The following is a 20,545-nucleotide window of genomic DNA, read 5'->3' on the forward strand; positions in this document are numbered from 1 at the left end:
CTTCACACGGTCTGCACTTGGGTCTTACCTTGATTCCTGATAGTCATAGGTTGACGTTGTGGAGGGGGCCCTGGCACTTTGTAAGATGTTAACAACCAGACCAACAACCAGACTGAACAGCTTTTCGCTGTTCAGCGACCAGGCCCACAGCTGCCCTCCGCCTGTGACAATAGGTCCAGCCTCTGAGGTAGTTCCCATGCTGTACCCACTAGGAGTGACAGTATTGTGCTGAACCAGTGGCATCTCGGAACAATCAGAAGGACCTGGTGACCTGCTTCCCTGGATCTGTCCAGAGTCGCTGAAATCAGCGGGATCGGGGGGGGAAGGCGTACAGCCTCTTCCTCGGCCAGAGCATCTAGGCCTAGTGAACTGGGGTGGGGGGGGGGGGGGGGGGGGGGGGGTGTAGTCGCCGCTCCCTTTCCGGAGGCCCTTCCCTGGACAGCATTGCCGCTGCAGTGTTCAGAATCCTTGGGAGGTGTACAGCTCTTAGTTAGGCCACATTCTTCTGTGACCACAGCAGAAGGCTATGTACCATCTGGTGGAGGCGGATGGAACCCAGACCCCCTTGGTGGTTTATGTACCCTACCACTGTGGCGCTGTCTGTACCAGCACATGTTTGTCTGTCGTGGAAATTCAGTACTGAGAGAGATTTGGTCATTTCTTCAAACAATCATCTTTATTTAATATCGATTTATTATTTCTCTAATGAGGCTGGTTGATCCCCCCCTTGAGTTTTGGACCGAGTAACCTAACCTTTACACAAATGCAGAGTCCTATATATAGCTGACACTAGCAATGCTCAGTCATTGTTGGTTCAACCCCCCTCATTCAAACCAAGGAGCATAATAAGCCACTCTGGGCTCATCCTGTCGTTATCTGCACGTGGGTTGTTGTCTTAACCCCACCCTGGCTTAGTTTCCCAGATGCAAGGATGATTTTGAGACAATGAGGAATTGTTCTAAACTCCTCCTGGCTATCTCTATCTCGGTTACACCCACCACATCTTGTCTATGTAATGCAGTCTTTAACTAATTTGTCAGCTCAAACCATCTCCAGTGACCATACGCCCAGATTAGTTGCAGGGAAGTAGAGTGGAGACCATAAAAACACAGACACTAACAGGACAGAAATATCCTATTTGTTAAGTATTAATATCAAACAAATAAGGTAAATATGTAATTTTTCTATCACGTCTCGCAGTTGTGAGAAAAAGTTGAGCAGAGCTCATTGGACTGCTCTCAACTCCAGCATGTTGTTTGGACCAGCTGGAGCTCCATGTCCCGCTGGCCGCCCTCCCCTTCAATCAACTTTCAGGGATCGCCATCTTGCCAGGGCTCGCGTGCATTCCTTAGACACAGTCATACCTGTTTTCCTTGGGATTTAAACATTGAGCATTGAACCACCTCTGCATGGGTCTCAAGTGTAGAAGGCCAAATGGGGTCAAAAGGGAGGCTGCGAAGAGGAGACCCATCAGTCTCTGACAATGAAGAACAGTCACCTTCTGGACAAAAGGATTGAGGTGAGCTACAATTTTCTGAACTCGCTTTTTGGTGAGCCCTCATACATTTACATTTACATTTAAGTCATTTAGCAGACGCTCTTATCCAGAGCGACTTACAAATTGGTGCATTCACCTTATGATATCCAGTGGAACAACCACTTTACAATAGTGCATCTAACTCTTTTAAGGGGGGGGGGGGGGGGGGGGTTAGAAGGATTACTTTATCCTATCCTAGGTATTCCTTAAAGAGGTGGGGTTTCAGGTGTCTCCGGAAGGTGGTGATTGACTCCGCTGACCTGGCGTCGTGAGGGAGTTTGTTCCACCATTGGGGTGCCAGAGCAGCGAACAGTTTTGACTGGGCTGAGCGGGAACTGTACTTCCTCAGAGGTAGGGAGGCGAGCAGGCCAGAGGTGGATGAACGCAGTGCCCTTGTTTGGGTGTAGGGCCTGATCAGAGCCTGAAGGTACGGAGGTGCCGTTCCCCTCACAGCTCCGTAGGCAAGCACCATGGTCTTGTAGCGGATGCGAGCTTCAACTGGAAGCCAGTGGAGAGAGCGGAGGAGCGGGGTGACGTGAGAGAACTTGGGAAGGTTGAACACCAGACGGGCTGCGGCGTTCTGGATGAGTTGTAGGGGTTTAATGGCACAGGCAGGGAGCCCAGCCAACAGCGAGTTGCAGTAATCCAGACGGGAGATGACAAGTGCCTGGATAAGGACCTGCGCCGCTTCCTGTGTGAGGCAGGGTCGTACTCTGCGAATGTTGTAGAGCATGAACCTACAGGAACGGGTCACCGCCTTGATGTTAGTTGAGAACGACAGGGTGTTGTCCAGGATCACGCCAAGGTTCTTAGCACTCTGGGAGGAGGACACAATGGAGTTGTCAACCGTGATGGCGAGATCATGGAACGGGCAGTCCTTCCCCGGGAGGAAGAGCAGCTCCGTCTTGCCGAGGTTCAGCTTGAGGTGGTGATCCGTCATCCACACTGATATGTCATAAGAGACAAGTCGATCCATATGCCCACGAACATCACAGTTTGTGTGGGGACCAGGTGTATTTTTTGCATGTTCAACCTGAGGCTTAGCGCTGAGATATGCTTCAGGAGATATGTCATGTCTGCTGCTGCCTGTTCTCGTGACTGAGAACAGATAAGCCAAACGTTCAGGTCAGGTATTCCCAACAGACAGGGACGTTGAACCATCGAAGAGATGCAAATATGATGAGAACTACATTGATTTGGGGTTCACTTATATTGGGAGTAGTGCCTTTCCTTTGCCACAGTGTGTTATATGTACAAAAGTACTATCTCACAACTCAACGAAACCTTCACAGTTGCGCAGACATTTAGAAACAAAACATGCCAATTTGAAAAATAAGCCACAGGAGTTTTTTGAGCGAGAATTAAGACGACTTTCGAGTAGTAAGGCATGTATAAAAGCAACAGATACCATTAATAAGAAGGGGATAGAAGCGTCTTATATGGTGAGCTACCGAGTGGCTAGGACAGGCAAGCCCCAAACTATTGTGGAGGACTTAAGACCAAAAAAACTATACAGACAATGCCTTCGTCAATCAACACTGTTTCACAACGCATCAGTGACATGGCAGGAGATGTTTTGAAACAATTACTGCTTCACATACAAGCCATTGAATTCTATGTGCTACAGCTGGATGAGTCAACAGACGTGGCGGGCCTGGCACAGATCCTGGTATACAGTTGAAGTCGGAAGTTTACATACACCTTAGCCAAATACATTTAAACTCAGTTTTTCACAATTCCTGACATTTAATCATAGTAAAAATAACCCTGTCTTAGGTCAGTTAGGATCACCACTTTATTTTAAGAATGTGAAATGTCAGAATAATAGTAGAGAGAATGATTTATTTCAGGTTTTATTTCTTTCATCACATTCCCAGTGAGTCAGAAGTTTACATACACTCAATTAGTATTTGGTAGCATTGCCTTTAAATTGTTTCACTTGGTTCAAACGGTTCGGGTAGCCTTCCACAAGCTTCCCACAATAAGGTGGGTGAATTTTGGCCCATTCGTCCTGACAGAGCTGGTGTAACTGAGTCAGGTTTGCAGGCCTCCTTGCTCGCACACGCTTTTTCAATTCTGCCCACAGATTTTCTATAGGTTTGATGTCAGGGCTTTGTGATGGCCACTCCAATACCATGACTTTGTTGTTCTTAAGCCATTTTGCCACCTCTTTGGAAGTATGCTTGGGGTCATTGTTCATTTGGAAGACTCTTCACAAGGTCCTTTGCTGTTGTTCTGGGATTGATTTGCACTTTTCGCACCAAAGTACATTAATCTCGAGGAGACAGAACGCGTCTCCTTCCTGAGCGGTATGACAGCTGCGTGGTCCCATGGTGTTTATACTTGCGTACTATTGTTTGTACAGATGAACGTGGTACCTTCAGGCATTCGGAAATTGCTCCCAAGGATGAACCAGACTTGTGGAGGTCTACAATTTTTTTTCTGAGATCTTGGCTGATTTCTTTTGATTTTTCCCATGATGTCAAGCAAAGAGGCACTGAGTTTGAAGGTAGGCCTTGAAATACATCCACAGGTACACCTCCAATTGACTCAAATGATGTCAATTAGCCAAACAGAAGCTTCTAAAGCCATGACATCATTTTCTGGAATTTTCCAAGCAGTTTAAAGTCACAGTCAACTTAGTGTATGTAAACGTCTGACCCACTGGAATTGTAATACAGTGAAATAATCTGTCTGTAAGCAATTTTTGGAAAAATGACTTGTGTCATGCACAAAGTAGATGTCCTAAGCGACTTGCCAAAACTATAGTTTGTTAACTTCATTGGGATAGGGGGTGCTGTTGTCACTTTTTCTGGAAATCGTGTAATTTTTAAACGGCTTCCTACTCAATTCTTGCTCGTACAATATGCATATTATTATTATTATTGGATAGAAAACACTCTCTAGTTTCTATAGCCGTTGAAATTTTGTCTCTGAGTGGAACAGAACTCATTCTACAGCACTTTCCCTGACATGGAGTCAGATTTCACACATCTTGGCCCCTGATCTGGAGTCAGTTTAAAGGTCCCTGTGAATGCTATGAGGATACAAACACTGCTTACGTCTTCCCCTGGATGTCTTTACGTGATGACGCTTTGAATGGAGTCGATTGCGCAATCACAGCCTCTATAAAACAGAACAACGTGTAGGTAGTTTCCCTTTTCCAGCTGCGCCGGACGCACGGTGGACACCGACCTGCTCTTTTTCCAAGCTTTAGTGTAGCCAGTAATATTTCTCCGGTCATGTTTTTACTTGTAATAGGTGTTAAAGACATCATAAGGTAGTTAATTTAAACCGTTTTATAGCAATTTATATCCGTTTAGTGCGATTTTGGGACATTTATTTCTGAGACACTTTGAACTTCTGGGCACGTTTCCAGTTCATGCCGAACGCAGTGGGCATTTCCACATAGCAAGAGGACAGCTTTCGACCAAAAGACGATTAGACCCAAGAAAGGATTCTTTGCCCAAGATTCTGATGGAAGAACAGCTCAAAGTAAGAACAATTTATTATGATAAATCGTGTTTCTGTCGAAAAATGTTAATCGCTTATGCCGCCATTTTGTTAGATGTAGCTTCGCTTGGCGCAAACTGTATTGAAAAGTAAGGATAATTTAAAAAATGTAAATCAGCGATTGTATTAAGAATTAAATTGTCTATCAATCGCTGTCCACCCTATATTTTTTAGTCACGTTTATGAGTATTTATGTATACGACTAGATCACTGTCTAATATGTCGCACGACATTTTCTGACCAGCTGGGCAACTTTTGTCATTGTCTAACCATGATTTTGGTGGCTAAATATGCACATTTTCGAACAAACTCTATATGTATGTTGTAATATGATGTTACAGGAGTGTCATCTGAAGAATTCTGAGAAGGTTAGTGAAAAAATTAATATATTTTGGCGATGTTGACGTTATCGCTCTCTTTGGCTAGAATCAATGCTCTGGTAATGTTTGCACATGTGCTATGCTAATATAACGATTTATTGTGTTTTCGCTGTAAGACACTTAGAAAATCTGAAATATTGTCTGTATTCACAGGATCTGTCTCTTTCGATTAGTGTATGCTGTGTATTTCTACGAAATGTTTTATGATTAGTAATTAGGTAATACACGTTGCTCTATGTATTTATTCTAGTCGAGTTGTGACGGTGGGTGCAATTGTAAACTATGATTTATACCTGAAATATGCACATTTTTCTAACAAAACCTATCCTATACCATAAATATGTTATCAGACTGTCATCTGATGAGGTTTTTTCTTGGTTAGTGGCTATCAATATCTTTATTTGGCCGAATTGGTGATAGCTAGTGGTGTTGGTGGACAAAGAAAAAATGGTGTCTTTTGCTAAGGTGTTTAGCTAATAGATTTACATATTGTGTCTTCCCTGTAAAACATTTTAAAAAATCGGACATGTTGGCTGGATTCACACGATCTGTATCTTTCATTAGCTGTATTGGACTTGTTAATGTGTGAAAGTTAAATATTTCAAATAATTTTTTTTTTGAATTTGCCGCTCTGCCTTTTCAATGGAATGTGGGAGGAGTGCCGCTAGCGGCACCCCTGGCCTAAACAGGTTTTAACAAGGAATTTGTGGAGTGGTTGAAAAACGAGTTTTAATGACTCCAACCTTGTAATGTAATCTTCCGACTTTAACTTTATGTCCGTTACGTTTATAGGGGGTCAATTAAGGAAGACATCCTCTTCTGCAAACCACTGGAAACCAGGACAACAGGAGAGGATATTTTTAAAGGACAGGACCACTTTGTGACATGAAATGGACTTTGGTGGTCAAGATGTGTTGGTATCTGCACTGATGGCACAAAAGCCATGACAGGGAGACATAGTGGAGTGGTAACGAGCGTCCAAGCAGTTGCTCCCAACGCCACTTGAGTACACTGCAACATCCACCGAGAGCCTCTTGTTGCCAAAGGAATGCCTGACAGCTTGAAAGACGTTTTGGACACTACAGTGAAAATGGTTAACTTTGTTAAAGCAAGGCCCCTGAACTCTCGTGTATTTTCTGCACTATGCAATGATATGGGCAGCGACCATGTAATGATTTTACAACATACAGAAGTGCGCTGGTTATCAAGGGGCAAAGTATTGACAAGTTTTGTTTTTTAAATTGAGAGACAAGCTTAAAGTTTTCTTTACCTACCATAATTTTCACTTGTCTGGCCGCTTGCATGATGACGAGTTTCTAACACGACTGGCCTATCTGGGTGATGTTTTTTCTCGCCTGAATGATCTGAATCTAGGATTACAAGGACTCTTCACAAATATATTGAATGAGCGGGACAAAATTGAGGGTATGATTAAGAAGTTGGAGCTCTTCTCTGTCTGCATTAACAAGGGAAACACTCTTTCCATCATTGTATTGTTTATGTCTGCAAATTAACTCAAGCTTACGGACAATGTCAAATGTGATATCGTGAAGCACCTGAGTGAGTTGGGTGCACAACTACGCAGGTACTTTCCCGAAATGGATGACACAAACAACTGGATTCGTTATCCCTTTCATGCCCTGCCTCCAGTCCACTTACCGATATCTGAACAAGAGAGCCTCATCGAAATTGCAACAAGCGGTTCTGTGAAAATGTTATTTAATCAGAAGCCACTGACCGATTTCTGGATTGGGCTGCACTCAAAGTATCCTGCCTTGGCAATTCATGCTGTTAAGACACTGATGCCCTTTGCAACCATGTACCTATGTGAGAGTGGATTCTCGGCCCTCACTAGCATGAAAACTAAATACAGGCACAGACTGTGTGTGGAAAACTATTTAAGACTGAGACTTTCTCCAATACAACCCAACATTGCAGAGTTATGTGCATCCTTTCAAGCACACCCTTCTCATTAACCTGTGGTGAGTTATTCACAATTTTCGATGAACAAATAAAGTTTTATATGTAAGATGGCTAAATAAAGAGCAAAATTATTGATTATTATTATTATTATTTGTGCCCTGGTCCTCTACTTCCCACAAGCCCGGGTTATGACAAAAACTCACACTCATTCTTATGTTTAATAAATGTGTCATATAGTGTTTGTGGCAGGCTTACAATGATGGCAAAAAACAACATTTGAGAGTGTGCTGACCCTGGTACGCAGCTGGAGGTTGAATGTTTGCAGGAGTACGGGACTATAAACAGTTTGGGAACCACTGGTCTAGGTAATTTAGTACCATCATCCCCTTTGATGTTAGGGGTGCTATAGCGACATCCATGCATTTTGTGAATGCTCTTGGTACCAGGGAAAGGCCGAAAGGTAACACTTGGTGCCCTTCTTCACGGAGGTTGACATCTGTCTGTGAGAGCCAAAGCGGTCTGCATGACGAGATGACTGTATACAGGGCTTTGCCATTAGCACGTGACATCTCACCATTTAAGAGGGAGAGGGGTGTGGATACCAGAGTCATTTCAGCTGTCAGCTCAGGGTCACCGTCGGTGGACAGGCGAGCTATCAGACCATGCAGGTATGCCTGCAGCAGAGTGGTTGTATCCATGAGGCGAGCCACCATGGCCAGAAGTTGTCCTTTAAGTTGTCATCAGCAGCCCGATGAGAACAGCGGGGAGACTTACCAATGATCTCCTTGTCTGGGAGAACATGATCGCAACAATGGGGTCCATGACTGGGTACTGGTCCAGTACCAATTCCTCGGGCGAAGCCATGAATGTCCAAGGCTTGCACTGGCTTGAGTTAGCCTGAGCCCAAGTTTGATGCAGATCATTGGAGTACTTGGGGCACTGAGGAATGTACACTCTGCCTGGGCTGCTGTTAGGGTCTGGATTAATATCCAGAGCTTTCAGAATCCTAGAGATGAGCTCCTGCAGATCAGCTGATGAAGAGGGCGCTTCACTCTCAGCCCTCTCTCAGCCATGGTTCGCTGACCCAGAACCGGCCTCAGAGGTCTCTCTTTCCTAGGCCATTACCAGCAAAGATGGAGATAGCATCAGGATCCTGTCTTAAGTCTTCAACGGAGCCTGTCAGGCTGAGAGAGTGGAGCTGCGAAGGTGGGCGGGCCCGCTGCCGAGGAGGGTTGTTTACGCTTGAGTCCGCTCCAGGAACCTCTAGCATTTGTCTCCTTCATCGTAGCTAATCGTGCTTCACATAGAAATACAGATATATCTTATAGAACAGATAATCTGCATTACACTCCTTTAATACTATACCAGGTGTAAGTATAAAGTTGTTCTCTTCTCAGGGCAATATGTGAATTAAGTAATAATATATTCTATGGATATCAGAATATTTTTGGGAAATTCCACTCACAATCGCCAAAAGGTATGGATGTGAGGAGCCAATTACACTGAGACAGTAACTGTCACGCCCTGACCTTAGTTCCTTTGTTATGTCTCTATTTTTGGTTTGGTTTAGGGCGTGAGTTGGGGTGGGCATTCTATGTTTTTGTTCTATGTTTTATATTTCTATGTGTTTGGCCGAGTGTGGTTCTCAATCAGAGGCAGCTGTCTATCGTTGTCTCTGATTGAGAACCATACTTAGGTAGCCTCATCCCACCTGTGTTTTGTGGGTTGTTGTTTCCTGTTGTGTGTCTGCACCAGCCAGAACTGTTTCGGTCTTTGTTATTTCAGTATTCATTTAATAAATATGGACACGTACCACGCTGCACCTTGGTCCTCTCCTTCCAACAGCCGTTACAGTAACAGACTATGTGTGAGAATAGGTCCTATGAACAGATGCTCTGAATCTCACTCCGGCAACAGCTGTAGCTCGAGCCAGTAAGAGAGTATGCTAGCTAGGATGCAAAGCCTGGACATTAAGGTGTGACCCGGAGATCTAGCTAGAGCTAGATAACACACAGGCTTCCCTAGCCTGGGTAGGTGCAGTACCCAGACTCAGTCTCCTGAGAGAAGAGGCTAGCATCCAGCTGAAGCTAATAAGCAACAGGTAACGCAATTAGCCGGGAGGCAAACCGGCGGACAGACACAGACACAGACAAGATTTGCGCCGTGAACAGGTTGGACCAACCAGTTCACCCTAATTCGTAGCATGGTGTCGACCTGTAAGAAAAAGCTTAGACGACAAAACACTGCAGAGAACTGCTGGGAGGAGCAAGCTTCACCCAAAATATAGTATACTCTACACATTCAACGGAAAACTCGCCTTCTATATCCAATTCTCGCTCACCTGCGTAGCCAAGGGAAGAAAATAGGAAGTGATGCTATCCGCCCAGGTATTTATAGGGGATGGGGCGCATCACACCCATGGCACGGAATTACTCTGATATTAATACCTTGACTCATCCTGCCACCAGGCGGAAGGATATTTAATTGAGTGACTAGCATTGTCTCTCAAGTGAAATAGAACAGAAGACGTGGATCTACCCAAGTCAGAAGTAACCTGTATTGATCTTCGGAGCACACGTCTTCTGTTCTATTTCACTTGATAGACTATGCTAGTCACTCAATGACATGTCCTTCCGCCTGGTGGCAGGATGAGTCAAGATATTAATACCCCACATAAAAAAAATACCCCACATTATTTCCTTTTTGGAATCCTTATTCTCCACCCGCACAGTAAGTGGCGGAATGCACATCCAATTGTTGCAAACGCCATTATACCAGAGAAGAAGAAGAATAAACTGCACTGTTTTCCAAGTTGTAGTGGGAGGACCACTCACCATATCATAAAATATTTGTAATAACTTACCCAAGATAGACCACAGCCTGTCGTTTCTAATGGGAACAAATTAGTAATAGTGGGCAGGACAAGCAAGGAGGGGGGCAGAGCCAAGCACTAGCTAGCAAGTTATTTGCATATTTGCGTTGTGTAACGCCTACTCCGTGAAGTGCACATGTGCAATAACTACATTCGCCTTTGCACCCCTAAACAACGTTGTTGTTTTTTTACTTTGGCAAAGTGTAAAATCTACAAAACTTAGTCCACTCTGTTCGTAACAGATTCTAGTTTTGGGATCAGAAAACGGTATTGATATCAAATGTTTAATGGTTGAGAAAATGTCGGCAGAAATCTATATTGCTCCATCTTCTCCCACTGCCGGCCACAGAGCTTCCTCCATCACCATATTTGGTAGTGAGTAGAAACGCCAACCGGATGCTTCACACTTATACATCCGGTGGGATATCTGATCTATCTATGATATCATCGCGTGACTCAAAGTTTACTTCAATAGGATGGTTATTATATCAATATTTGCGCATAAAGGCGTTTCCACCGCCTTTTCTTTCATAATACATTTTACCGACACAAAAAGATGTCGAACGAACAAGTTATCTGTAGGCACTTATAACATTGTATCGAAACGTCATGTTGCCATCACGGTTGTCTTATTTTTTTAAAAATATGGTATGACTACTCGCATAACTAGATTGCAAACGTGTTAATGACATCAACTTGAATTATTGTATCTTTCTAGAAATGTTTGATTGTCAACCAGTTGTTATTTTTTACGTTATCATCATCTCCCTTGAAAAATGACACTACATCAATGTAGATGCGACTAAAATATGACCAAGTAGGCATACACTAATTCTCATCATATAACTGGTATTGGCCATTTTATAATGCCCTCCCCCTTTCTTGAATTCAATGAGCTTGACTTCCAGTTTCCGTTTGCATTGTAGTGCGTCGGAGAGTAAAATGGGAGTAGAAATCGAGACCATAACCCCGGGTGATGGTAAGGAAAAAACAGTAAATATGATTAAATTAGTCAAGAGGATGTTGCTAAATTCAAAATATTAAGTCGTTAACACAATACATAGCTAATTCTTTCAATTTCTTCCATCTTTTAGGACAGACATTTCCCAAAAAAGGACAGACATGCGTTGTGCATTATGTCGGTGAGTCAGCAAGCTAGGCACTTGCTTGATAGCTTAGCTAGCTATTGTCAGTTATCCACTTGCGTCGGCAACAAAGTAAATGTTATATTTATATAATGTGTGTAATCTGCCAAACGGACATTGTCTCATAACTAACAATTAGTTAGACGATTTGCTTAGTTAATTTAAATAAAGTTATTTTTCTACGGTTAAAGTAGTTGTAACGTTACACCCCAGCTAAGCTAACGTTTGTAGCTAGTTGCCATACTACTACTTGCAAGCTAGCTAATTGACAGTTTTCTCAAATCAGTGAGAATGGATTTAATTAAGATGAATGTATCTTTAGCAAATAAGTTGGCTAGTTAGCCAGTAGCCGATAATGTTTGTCCAGTGGACTGTAATTAAATATTTTAATCCATGGATACTAGCTAACAATTTGGGAGGGGACATAATGTAATTTAGGTACACGGCTGTATTTATTTAATTTAACTCGGCAAGTATAACTAACGTTTATCTTCTCTCAATCCTATCGCAGGCTCACTGACTGATGGAACCAAGTTTGACTCTTCCCGGGACAGAGGCAAGCCTTTCAAGTTCAAGATTGGCAAGCAGGAGGTGATCCGTGGCTGGGAGGAGGGGGTTGGCCAGGTAAGAAGGGTCTCCTGGGTGTGTTTGCATTAGATATCCCCATTATTCTCTTGTACGATTGCACCACTTGTTTCAATCATTTTGAAAATCTAAAAATTGGCTTGTGGGTGATTTGCAAGGACACAAGCCATTATAGGGTTATATTAGAGGTGTCTCAACAATAATACTATGACCTCTCTTTTTGGGTCACCTTCCCCACAGATGAGTGTGGGCCAGAGGGCAACTCTGACCTGCACGCCGGACTTTGCCTATGGCAGCAAAGGGCACCCTGGTATCATCCCACCCAACTCTACCCTCATCTTTGACGTGGAGCTGATGGGCCTGGAGTGATGTTTGTGTGCACTTACATGTTTAATTCCACTCAGATTTTCAGGGTGAGACAATTCTGCAGACAAATATCCTGTTCAAATTGCACTACTACATTGTTGGAGTAAATTATAGTTGTATGAGCTTAAGTGCTCATTGGTGTGTTTTAACAAGCTTTGGTGCTCATCTCTCATAATCCCCTATGTCGTGTCTGTTCTGTTAACCACAGAATTGCATCCCTGTCCCCTTCTGCAGGTTGACTCCTATCTCGGGAACATGGACGAAAAGGCAAAAGGAAGATAAATGCACTTGACTCCTGTAAAAGACTCACATCTACAGCTTCCCCACTTCACTCTCCTTTCCATTCAAATGTGTCACTTGCTTAAAATACCTTATTCTTGATATATCTTGTAGTAGAACACCCTAACAAGTCATAGGCCATACCTTTCAGATGTCATGTCATTTTATTATGTATGTTTTTATGGTCTTTTTTGTTGTGAAATTTGTAAGTCATACCTGCCATCAGGGGTAGGTACTGACACAATTTTGGATAAAGTATCATTATACAAATATTCAATTTGATCTCATTCTTGTGGCTCTGAGTGGCCTTGCTTTTCAGAAAATGTGTTATTGTGGACATGATAATTGAGAGAAAAAAAAATGAATAAATGACTTTCCCCAAATGGATTGGAGTAATGTAATTGGATTGCAGAAGTTTACTGAAATGAAAACCACCCAAAATGTTTTCCAAGTCAGCAATCAAGTTTTCAAGATATAACTTTCAAAATACAGAAATACTGCTGGTATGATTGCTGACATTCAAAATATTTTGGGACTACCAACAATGGACTAATGAAACAAATAGCTAAATAGTTTTTTGGGTGGCATTTTCATTTTTTAAAGATTTGGTTAATATATTTTTTCCCCAGTAGCGTTACCTTTCTGTATTAAACACTGAATAGATAAACAAGCGTGGCACACACTTGGTAAGGCCAAATATTACATGTGTAATTAAAGATGGTCATTATTATAGTGCAGAACTCACATGCTGGCAGGTGTAGTTATCCTCTCAAGCAACAAAATGGGTGAATTTTTATATGGTATGTTTCAATAAAATTATCACCCTTTATTCCCCAGTAGGCTTGACCTTGTTCTCTAAACTAGGATAGTTTGGTCTGATTTCTCCAATTTTCCTTGTATCATTGATTTAATGCTGCACAGTATCTGACAACTGTATACCAATTATTTCTAGTGTTGCTCTGAGAAGTGCTGAGGGCATGTTTGAACACCATTAGTAATCACAAGGGAATGCAAAATAGAGACCCTTTGTTTTGGGCCAAATATCATTCACAGTACTATTCCATAATTGTACCATAAGATTTGTGAAGTTGCATGATTTTGTTTTCAGAGGAGGATTAGTAAAGTGCTAAAACCAGATTTGAAGGAACTTGTTCAGCAAGCTATGCATCTGTAAAATTAAATTTCCCCAAACACAGTGAGTCAACTCTCACCCCATTGGTTGAAAACAATTGTTCCTCATCCCTTAGAGCTTTTGACAGGATGTTCTATCAACTTCAAAAAGAGACTTTGAATTTATTTTTATTTCATATTGATTCCCAGGCGTCTCTAATGCGTCCTTAATTCTCTCAGACAACACTTCAATAGATGACACACAAAGGCAACTTTCAGTTTATTTTCAAACGGAAGAGGAAATACATCCAGACCTATTTACACTTTGCATTCTACAGCTTTTTGTGCAATTTATCAACCCAAGTAAAGACATTTCATCATTGCTTTTTCCTCATTGATTTTGACCACTGAATTTGAATAATTGTCGTCAATGTAGCATTAGCGGCACGATGTGGCTCTAAAGAAGACTGGCATGGTTAATGTTTGATGACATGCAAAGCCACTACAAACTTCAAGTAGTACAGTATAGTCCCAAAGGTGGAAAAAAAAGTGCAATGTTTGAAACAAATATCTAGGCTAACTATTGATCATATTCTTAATTGTAAATTGCAAAATTTAGTAAATGGTATATGTGCCTTAACAATAAATACCTAGTTGGCATTTTTTATGACTTGCACTGGCATTCAGCATTTGCATGGATAATGACAGTGCTAGTCTTATTCAGAATGTTTATCTTATCCTTGGACTATAAATAAAATGAATGAAACCAGAAGATAAACTTTGGATCCCTGAAATGTAATAGATTCTCTATCTCTTGGTCGTTGTGCAAACACGTGTATTTTTCTATCTATTTTCTTGAGCAAATAAAGAATTCAAAGACATTCAACTAGAACTCCTACTCAGATCCCTCATTCACTTAGCTCTAGAAACTAAAATAAAATGTTGCTGATGTTTCTAACAAGATGAACCATATTCACCCCAATTTCAAAGACAACACTAGAAGATTCATGAAGCATACATCAAAGTCTTCAAGGTTCAAATGTAGCAAGTCTGTTTAAAGTGAGGTAATGGCAAAAGGCTGAACATTTCTCAGGGTTACATGCAATGTACAGTTACGGGAGACACTGTAGACCAGTGTCAAAAAGTCAATTTAAGCAGGCTCATGCATTCCCCATCAAATCACTATTGCATTAGATTTTCTTTGATAGCAAGGCATGATTACAAATCTAACAGAAACAGGCTTGAACTATACAATTAGCCTAATTCCTGTCTGCTGTAACCAATAAACAAAATTCACAAAGGTCAACTGCAATACAATCGGATCATGTAAATCTCAAGTTCATCCTCAAATCAGACGTGGTGGGTGGAGAATAAAAAGCAATAGGAGTTTAAGTCCAAATCAAAGTCTGTATAATTGCCTTTGTGGCTGTGGCTCGTAAGAGGTTGGGGTTGCATGGTTGCTGTGAGGGGAGTCAGGGGACTAAAGAGTAAAGTTGTCAGATATTGTTCGCCCCATTCATGCTTGTGGGGTCATGGCCCCGGCCACATCCCCTGCGTCGCAGAGAGTGAAGGGCCACAGCGCAGCAACCCCGGAGCAGAGAGCCAATGTGGTAGACAGGCATGACCTCCCGCGGGGCCCCATGGCACAGCCAGGCCACTGTTGGCACTACCGGCATGGCCACCGCCAACAGGTCCACCAGGAAGTATCGGCTCCAGAAGTTCCGCTGGGGAGCCCCCTCCTCCCCCTCTTCCCCTTCCACAACGATTTCAACTTCAACAGCCTCCTCCTTCTCCACCACTGTCACGCTCCCTTGCCTCTCTGGTGAATACAATGACACAGGCTTGGGCTGGCAGGTTTGGGCCACTGTTGGCATTATTGTCATCTCCACTGGGCCATCTGGAGGCAGTGGTTCTAGGTTGTAGGAGAGCTGGGGAGGAGGGGAGGAAGACAAGAAGGTAGGGAACGGTTGTTGTTCAGAGTAGGCTGGGGTGTTGTCGGTTGTTGCCAGGGAGATGATGCTTAGCTCTTCTCCCTCTCCTTCCTCTGAGACCCAGGTCATGGTGGGGCTGCAGGCCTGGGATCGGACCTCCGGTTTCACATCTGTCACGGGGGCAGCAGCAGCAGCCGCTGCCATTGCAGCCGGGGGCTCCTCCTGAGGGAGGTGCAGGAAGAGGTGGTGATGCGGGATGTAGGTGTGTCCGCTGCACCTGCAGCTGTTACCTAGGGAATGGCAAGAGTGGGAGACAGGCAGGACAGCCCCCCCGCTGTACAGTCTCTCGTAGGCGGAGGAGTGTGGCATGGTGGAGGAGAAGGGGCCACGGGCCGAGCCGGCTGGGTTTTGTTCTGACAGAAGGGCTGCTTCCAGGAGCAGGTGGGTCCGTCCCCCTTCTGCCCGTGCCGCTGCACGCAGGTCAGGCCCTGGGACGTTTCCATTGCGGTCCAGATGCAGGCCCAGATGCAGGCCCTCACTGCTCAGCCGGGTGTAGGTGGTGCTGCGGTTCAGGGTGCTGGCTGGGGAGCAACCACAGGAGCGGGACTTGACAGGTCTGGGTCCCTGCGGTGAAAGGTATGGCTTTTGGTTGTGGGGGGATTTTTCTGGGGTGCCGAGATTTGATCGTACTGTCTCCACAACCTCATGTAGGTGCTGGATCTCCCTGCGCGCCTCCTTTAGAGCAAGCTGGGCCTCCACACGATGACACTCCTCCTCTATCCAGTCCTCTTGCATCCGACACAGCTGGGTCCTCATCTCAGTTATCTCACTGTCCCTGAGAGAGAGAAGGAGAGAGGGGGAGGGGTTTGAGAATATGAGGGCTTCCCAAGGAAAAGTAATCAATGTGTGGTTTGCCTTGAGAGGCATGAGACACAATCCCAGTTTCTGTAGTGAAATGGAAGACCGTTATTGATGTTGCTATTTTTGTAGTCATAGCGTGGTTACATGCAACCCAAGAGCTGGGTTGTGAATGAGACACTTCTATTGGCCATTAGATCTGAAGTATCACATTGATCAGGAACATTCTGCTTGTGTCACAACACATCCCTCCGGACTCACCTGTGCTGCAGTATCTCAACATTCTCCCTTAGCCTGGCTCGCAGGTGTCTGATACACACCTCCTTCTGCTGCAGGGGTGTGAGGTACTGTTCTGGTGTGGGGGGACGGATCCCATGGTTATCACTGCAGGTGGTGTGCTTCGCCTGACACCTGGGTTTGCATAGGGGTGTGAAGGAGAGTGTATAGTGGTTACCAGTTATGCATCAGAGATCAATCATCAGATAAAAACTGCCATCATAACAGAGGCTGGGGAAGAGGCTAGAAGATATCAGTGGGGTCTTTCGGTTTTTAAAATAAATTATGAATCTCAAGACTACATTAAATGCTTTCCCCCCCTTTTATTTCCCCCCCTTTTATGCTGCACCTTTTTCTGAAAACATTTGCTTGGTATTCTTCTGAATCATTTTTATTGCATGATATTTTGGGCTCAACCTAAAAAAAAAAGATTCCTAAAACAAAACTATGTTCGCTTGTGTTTTGCATATGATGTACAGATGCTGTGTCTTACCTGGGTGTGCCAGGGTATGTCCGGGCTGTAGGACTGCCCTCACTAGCCCTGCCAGGGTAAGTGTTGGTGGGGTAAGTGTTGGTATTGGAGGCATTGCTATGGGAATGGCGCCCACTGCTAGTAGCCACTGACCGCCTGTAACAGAGAGGCTATGTTAATGTTACACATTGATGAGACTCTTATCTTCAGTCACAAACATTAAGAAAACAAACAAAATCAATGGATTGCTTCCAAAAACTCACTCACTATACATGTGGTACTATACTACCCTAACATTTTCATACATCATCACTTGGGATCATCACACAGCAAAAAAAGACAATAGCAAGAGACGGCAGCAGCAGTACCTGCGCTGACCTGCAGAGGGCTTCCGACTGGGAGGAAGTGACATGGGTGTGGACCACCACTATCACTCTGCTGCTGGCTCCAAGATGAAGTCTAGGAAGATGGCTTACAGTTGGACTGTACAATACATAATGTACAAAGATAGAGAAAACAGAATGGATGTAGACAGGAGATAATCCATTAAAAACTAACATAGAAAAGCAATCCATTTTGTGGACATTTCCTCTACCCACCAGATACCACTTTTAATCCCTGGGCAAGGACATAATCCTTTGTCATGGTCTCAAGCTGTGTATTAAAAAAACACATTCATCATAAGATAATAAAGTCTTTTTTTGGTGGGGGGGGGGGGGGGTGGTAGGCCTACTGTTTGTTGTGGCCATGACTGCCCTGCATGTTAGGAGCCCATTGATGAGTAAACCAGTCTGGCCATCAGGAGCCCTTCAACAGATAAAGAAGCCTTTCACAGGACAGACCAGGACAGAGACAGGGCATTCTGTGAGTCCATCGCCCATCTCACTGCTGCACAACCCATCCCTGGTAACCACAGACAGCCGGGAATAAACAGAAATCTTAATATCCACCGGCAAAATCCAATGAACCAAGAGCCAAAAATGACAAATAACATAACAAAACCAGACCAGTTGGTACAGAAACTGATTTTTAAAAAGTGTTGTACAAACAGGATTGCAGCATCAGCACATCTGTGGCTGACTGAGCTGAGCAGCCTGGCTCAAACAATAATAGAGCAAAAAAGTATGATCAAAGAGAAAATCCCTGCTGAGCACAAAGCAGCTCAGAGATACAAAGACAAGGCATGTCTGTGATATGCCATGTGATATGGTTGTCTACTGTCACTGTGCCAATGGGACATTTGAGGACACAGTACAATTGATCAATACAGGAAAGCATGGGAGAGCCAGGGATCACAACTAGGCCTACCCTACAGTGGATAATGTAGAGCCCCTGCACAACAGGTGGTGGGTCAAGCAATGTACTTCTTATGTAATTGTGAGCAGCATCAGACGGCATAACTGGGTTGTAGGATGAGGGTGAATTAACGGGAATAAGGTTTAATGTTGGCTGATCATTTGATTCACATTAATGCCACCTACCTAGGTTTCTGTGAAATTACTGAATAAGGTTGAGCATGGTGCTTTACGTCATCTGTACAATGCAGAAGAGCAAGGAGCGCTGTACAGGCTTTTCGCTCATGAACAAACTGAATATTGCCACTAAAATTTCCAATATTTTAATCAATGTCTTCTTTTCCTATAGACGCGTGCGCTGTTGATGAATGGACAAGACGCAGAAAGCCATTAGCACTAAAAATATCAGTTGCATCTCCGTGCGTCACTACGAGAGACATTGACATTATAGAAAACAACTACTATACCATAGATTATATGCCAGTGCAAATCTAAAAGCAAAATCCTACCAGCCAACATCACTTTCCGGTGAACCCAAACATTCCATCCAACGTTTGGAATCTTCGAGACGAGGCAGAAATAGGTGACAAACGAATTTAGCCCTGGCTGTGCCCTACATAGGCTACTGGGATTCAATACACCAGCCTCCTCTCTGATGCAGCGATTACCTGACTCTGTGATCTCTGACATAGCAGTACACTAACAAGATGATACGATTCCCAACATTTACCATTTTTGCGCAGGCCGATAAATAGTCCTACATCGTGGAGTAGAATATGTCCCCGTCGGACTTGTGTATGGACGCCTGAGAACCGTCACCAGTGGCATGTAGATGGTTACTGTGCTACTGATGAGTCCATGCCGGGAGCCACCTGTGTGAAGCTAGCCACAATAGCGGAATTTGCTGTAACGCCTTCAAAATAAAAGTTCCACATTGTGATTCAAACTGATAACAATAGTGGAATCACGCAATAATTGCACTAGATAATGCTAAACAAGGTCGGAATGTTATTATATAAATTCAACAAGACAATAATTAAAAATACTCGTGACATCCAAGGATTACAATTCTGAAGTTTACACAAATAGCGTCATAGCTCATACTAAGGAACTTTAAATGTGGGAAATCACCTCAATATTCAGCCTATTGTAATGAACATTCATATTGCAATGTACAGCCTTACCTATGGCTCTTCAGTCCATGAAATGGGGTATCAGCCTTTTATTTTGAAGGTGAACCGCAAATTCCACGATTGTGGCTAATCCTTATTGTGGCTAGCTTCACACAGGTCTGAGAACCTGCTACGAAGATATTTTGGTAATTACGTACAATGCATCGGATTCTCTTTGACACAATGAATCATGGCGCATCATTCGGCAATTATCTAACACCTACCGATGGTGGGGCATCTGGGGATGGTCTGATAGTAGTATCTTGCCAACATGTTTATTTACAAGGGGCATGGGTTTTTGGAACCAAAAATGCATCAGGCCAGGGCAACAGTGTTGTATGTAGATGTGTAATTTTGAAATAGATTCATTAAAATCATTGCCATTGTATCCTCATTATTCTTCAAAGTATTAGCTCAACATCCTTCTATGGTGAACTTGTACTTCTTTTAATTGAGACTTTATATACATACTTTACAAACATTGAAGAAGGCTGCTCATACATTTCATTGAATAAGATTCAGTTATACTTACAGATCGTTAAGATTAAAAACAATTGCTTAATTACAACACTGAACTAAAACTACCCTTATTAAATTACTGAAATTGGTAAATCTAACAAATCCTAGTCTGTCGGCATAATGAACAATAACAAAACCATCTTATTTAAACAAGTAAAGTAAACCTAAATCTCCTGAACAAAACAACAACAGAACATTCCAAAACCTTTACTCTGACCCAATGAGACAAATCAGATGTTAACCCTGTCCAGTCCAAATTATGTCTTGTAGCAGGCCCTGCTTTCTCACAAAGGGAGTGACTTGGGTCTGGGT

General features: G+C 43.3%; 2 protein-coding genes across 2 annotated transcripts; one reads left to right on the top strand and one right to left on the bottom strand.

Annotated features, from left to right (window-relative positions):
- Positions 1–11,110: 11,110 nt before the first annotated feature.
- On the top strand, positions 11,111–12,987 carry LOC120059230 (peptidyl-prolyl cis-trans isomerase FKBP1A-like). Its single transcript, XM_039008118.1, has 5 exons — positions 11,111–11,204; positions 11,320–11,367; positions 11,882–11,994; positions 12,196–12,368; positions 12,556–12,987. The coding sequence occupies exons 1-4, from the start codon at positions 11,117–11,119 to the stop codon at positions 12,322–12,324; spliced, it is 378 nt and encodes a 125-aa protein (XP_038864046.1). The 5' UTR covers positions 11,111–11,116; the 3' UTR covers positions 12,325–12,368; positions 12,556–12,987.
- Positions 12,988–14,012: 1,025 nt separating this feature from the next.
- On the bottom strand, positions 14,013–17,521 carry LOC120058638 (syntaphilin). The gene is made up of 4 exons (XM_039007394.1): positions 17,511–17,521; positions 17,269–17,403; positions 16,761–16,910; positions 14,013–16,476 (listed from the first exon to the last, which is right to left on the bottom strand). The coding sequence occupies exons 1-4, from the start codon at positions 17,519–17,521 to the stop codon at positions 15,207–15,209; spliced, it is 1,566 nt and encodes a 521-aa protein (XP_038863322.1). The 3' UTR covers positions 14,013–15,206.
- Between the last annotated feature and the right edge of the window lie 3,024 nt (positions 17,522–20,545).

The sequence above is a fragment of the Salvelinus namaycush genome, chromosome 14 (assembly GCF_016432855.1).
Source record: "Salvelinus namaycush isolate Seneca chromosome 14, SaNama_1.0, whole genome shotgun sequence".
NCBI lineage: Eukaryota > Metazoa > Chordata > Actinopteri > Salmoniformes > Salmonidae > Salvelinus > Salvelinus namaycush.

Bases quoted from the DNA above. Each gene is read 5' to 3' on its own strand.
- LOC120058638 (XM_039007394.1), bottom strand. The intron at 16,911-17,268 runs GTAAGACACAGC...ATGCAAACCCAG, and splicing joins ACATACCCTGGCACACCCAG to GTGTCAGGCGAAGCACACCA. The intron at 16,477-16,760 runs GTGAGTCCGGAG...TCTCTCTCTCAG, and splicing joins GTTGAGATACTGCAGCACAG to GGACAGTGAGATAACTGAGA.
- LOC120059230 (XM_039008118.1), top strand. From the start codon at position 11,117: ATGAGCTTGACTTCCAGTTTCCGTTTGCATTGTAGTGCGTCGGAGAGT. The intron at 11,205-11,319 runs GTAAGGAAAAAA...TCCATCTTTTAG, and splicing joins GACCATAACCCCGGGTGATG to GACAGACATTTCCCAAAAAA. The intron at 11,995-12,195 runs GTAAGAAGGGTC...CCTTCCCCACAG, and splicing joins GGGAGGAGGGGGTTGGCCAG to ATGAGTGTGGGCCAGAGGGC.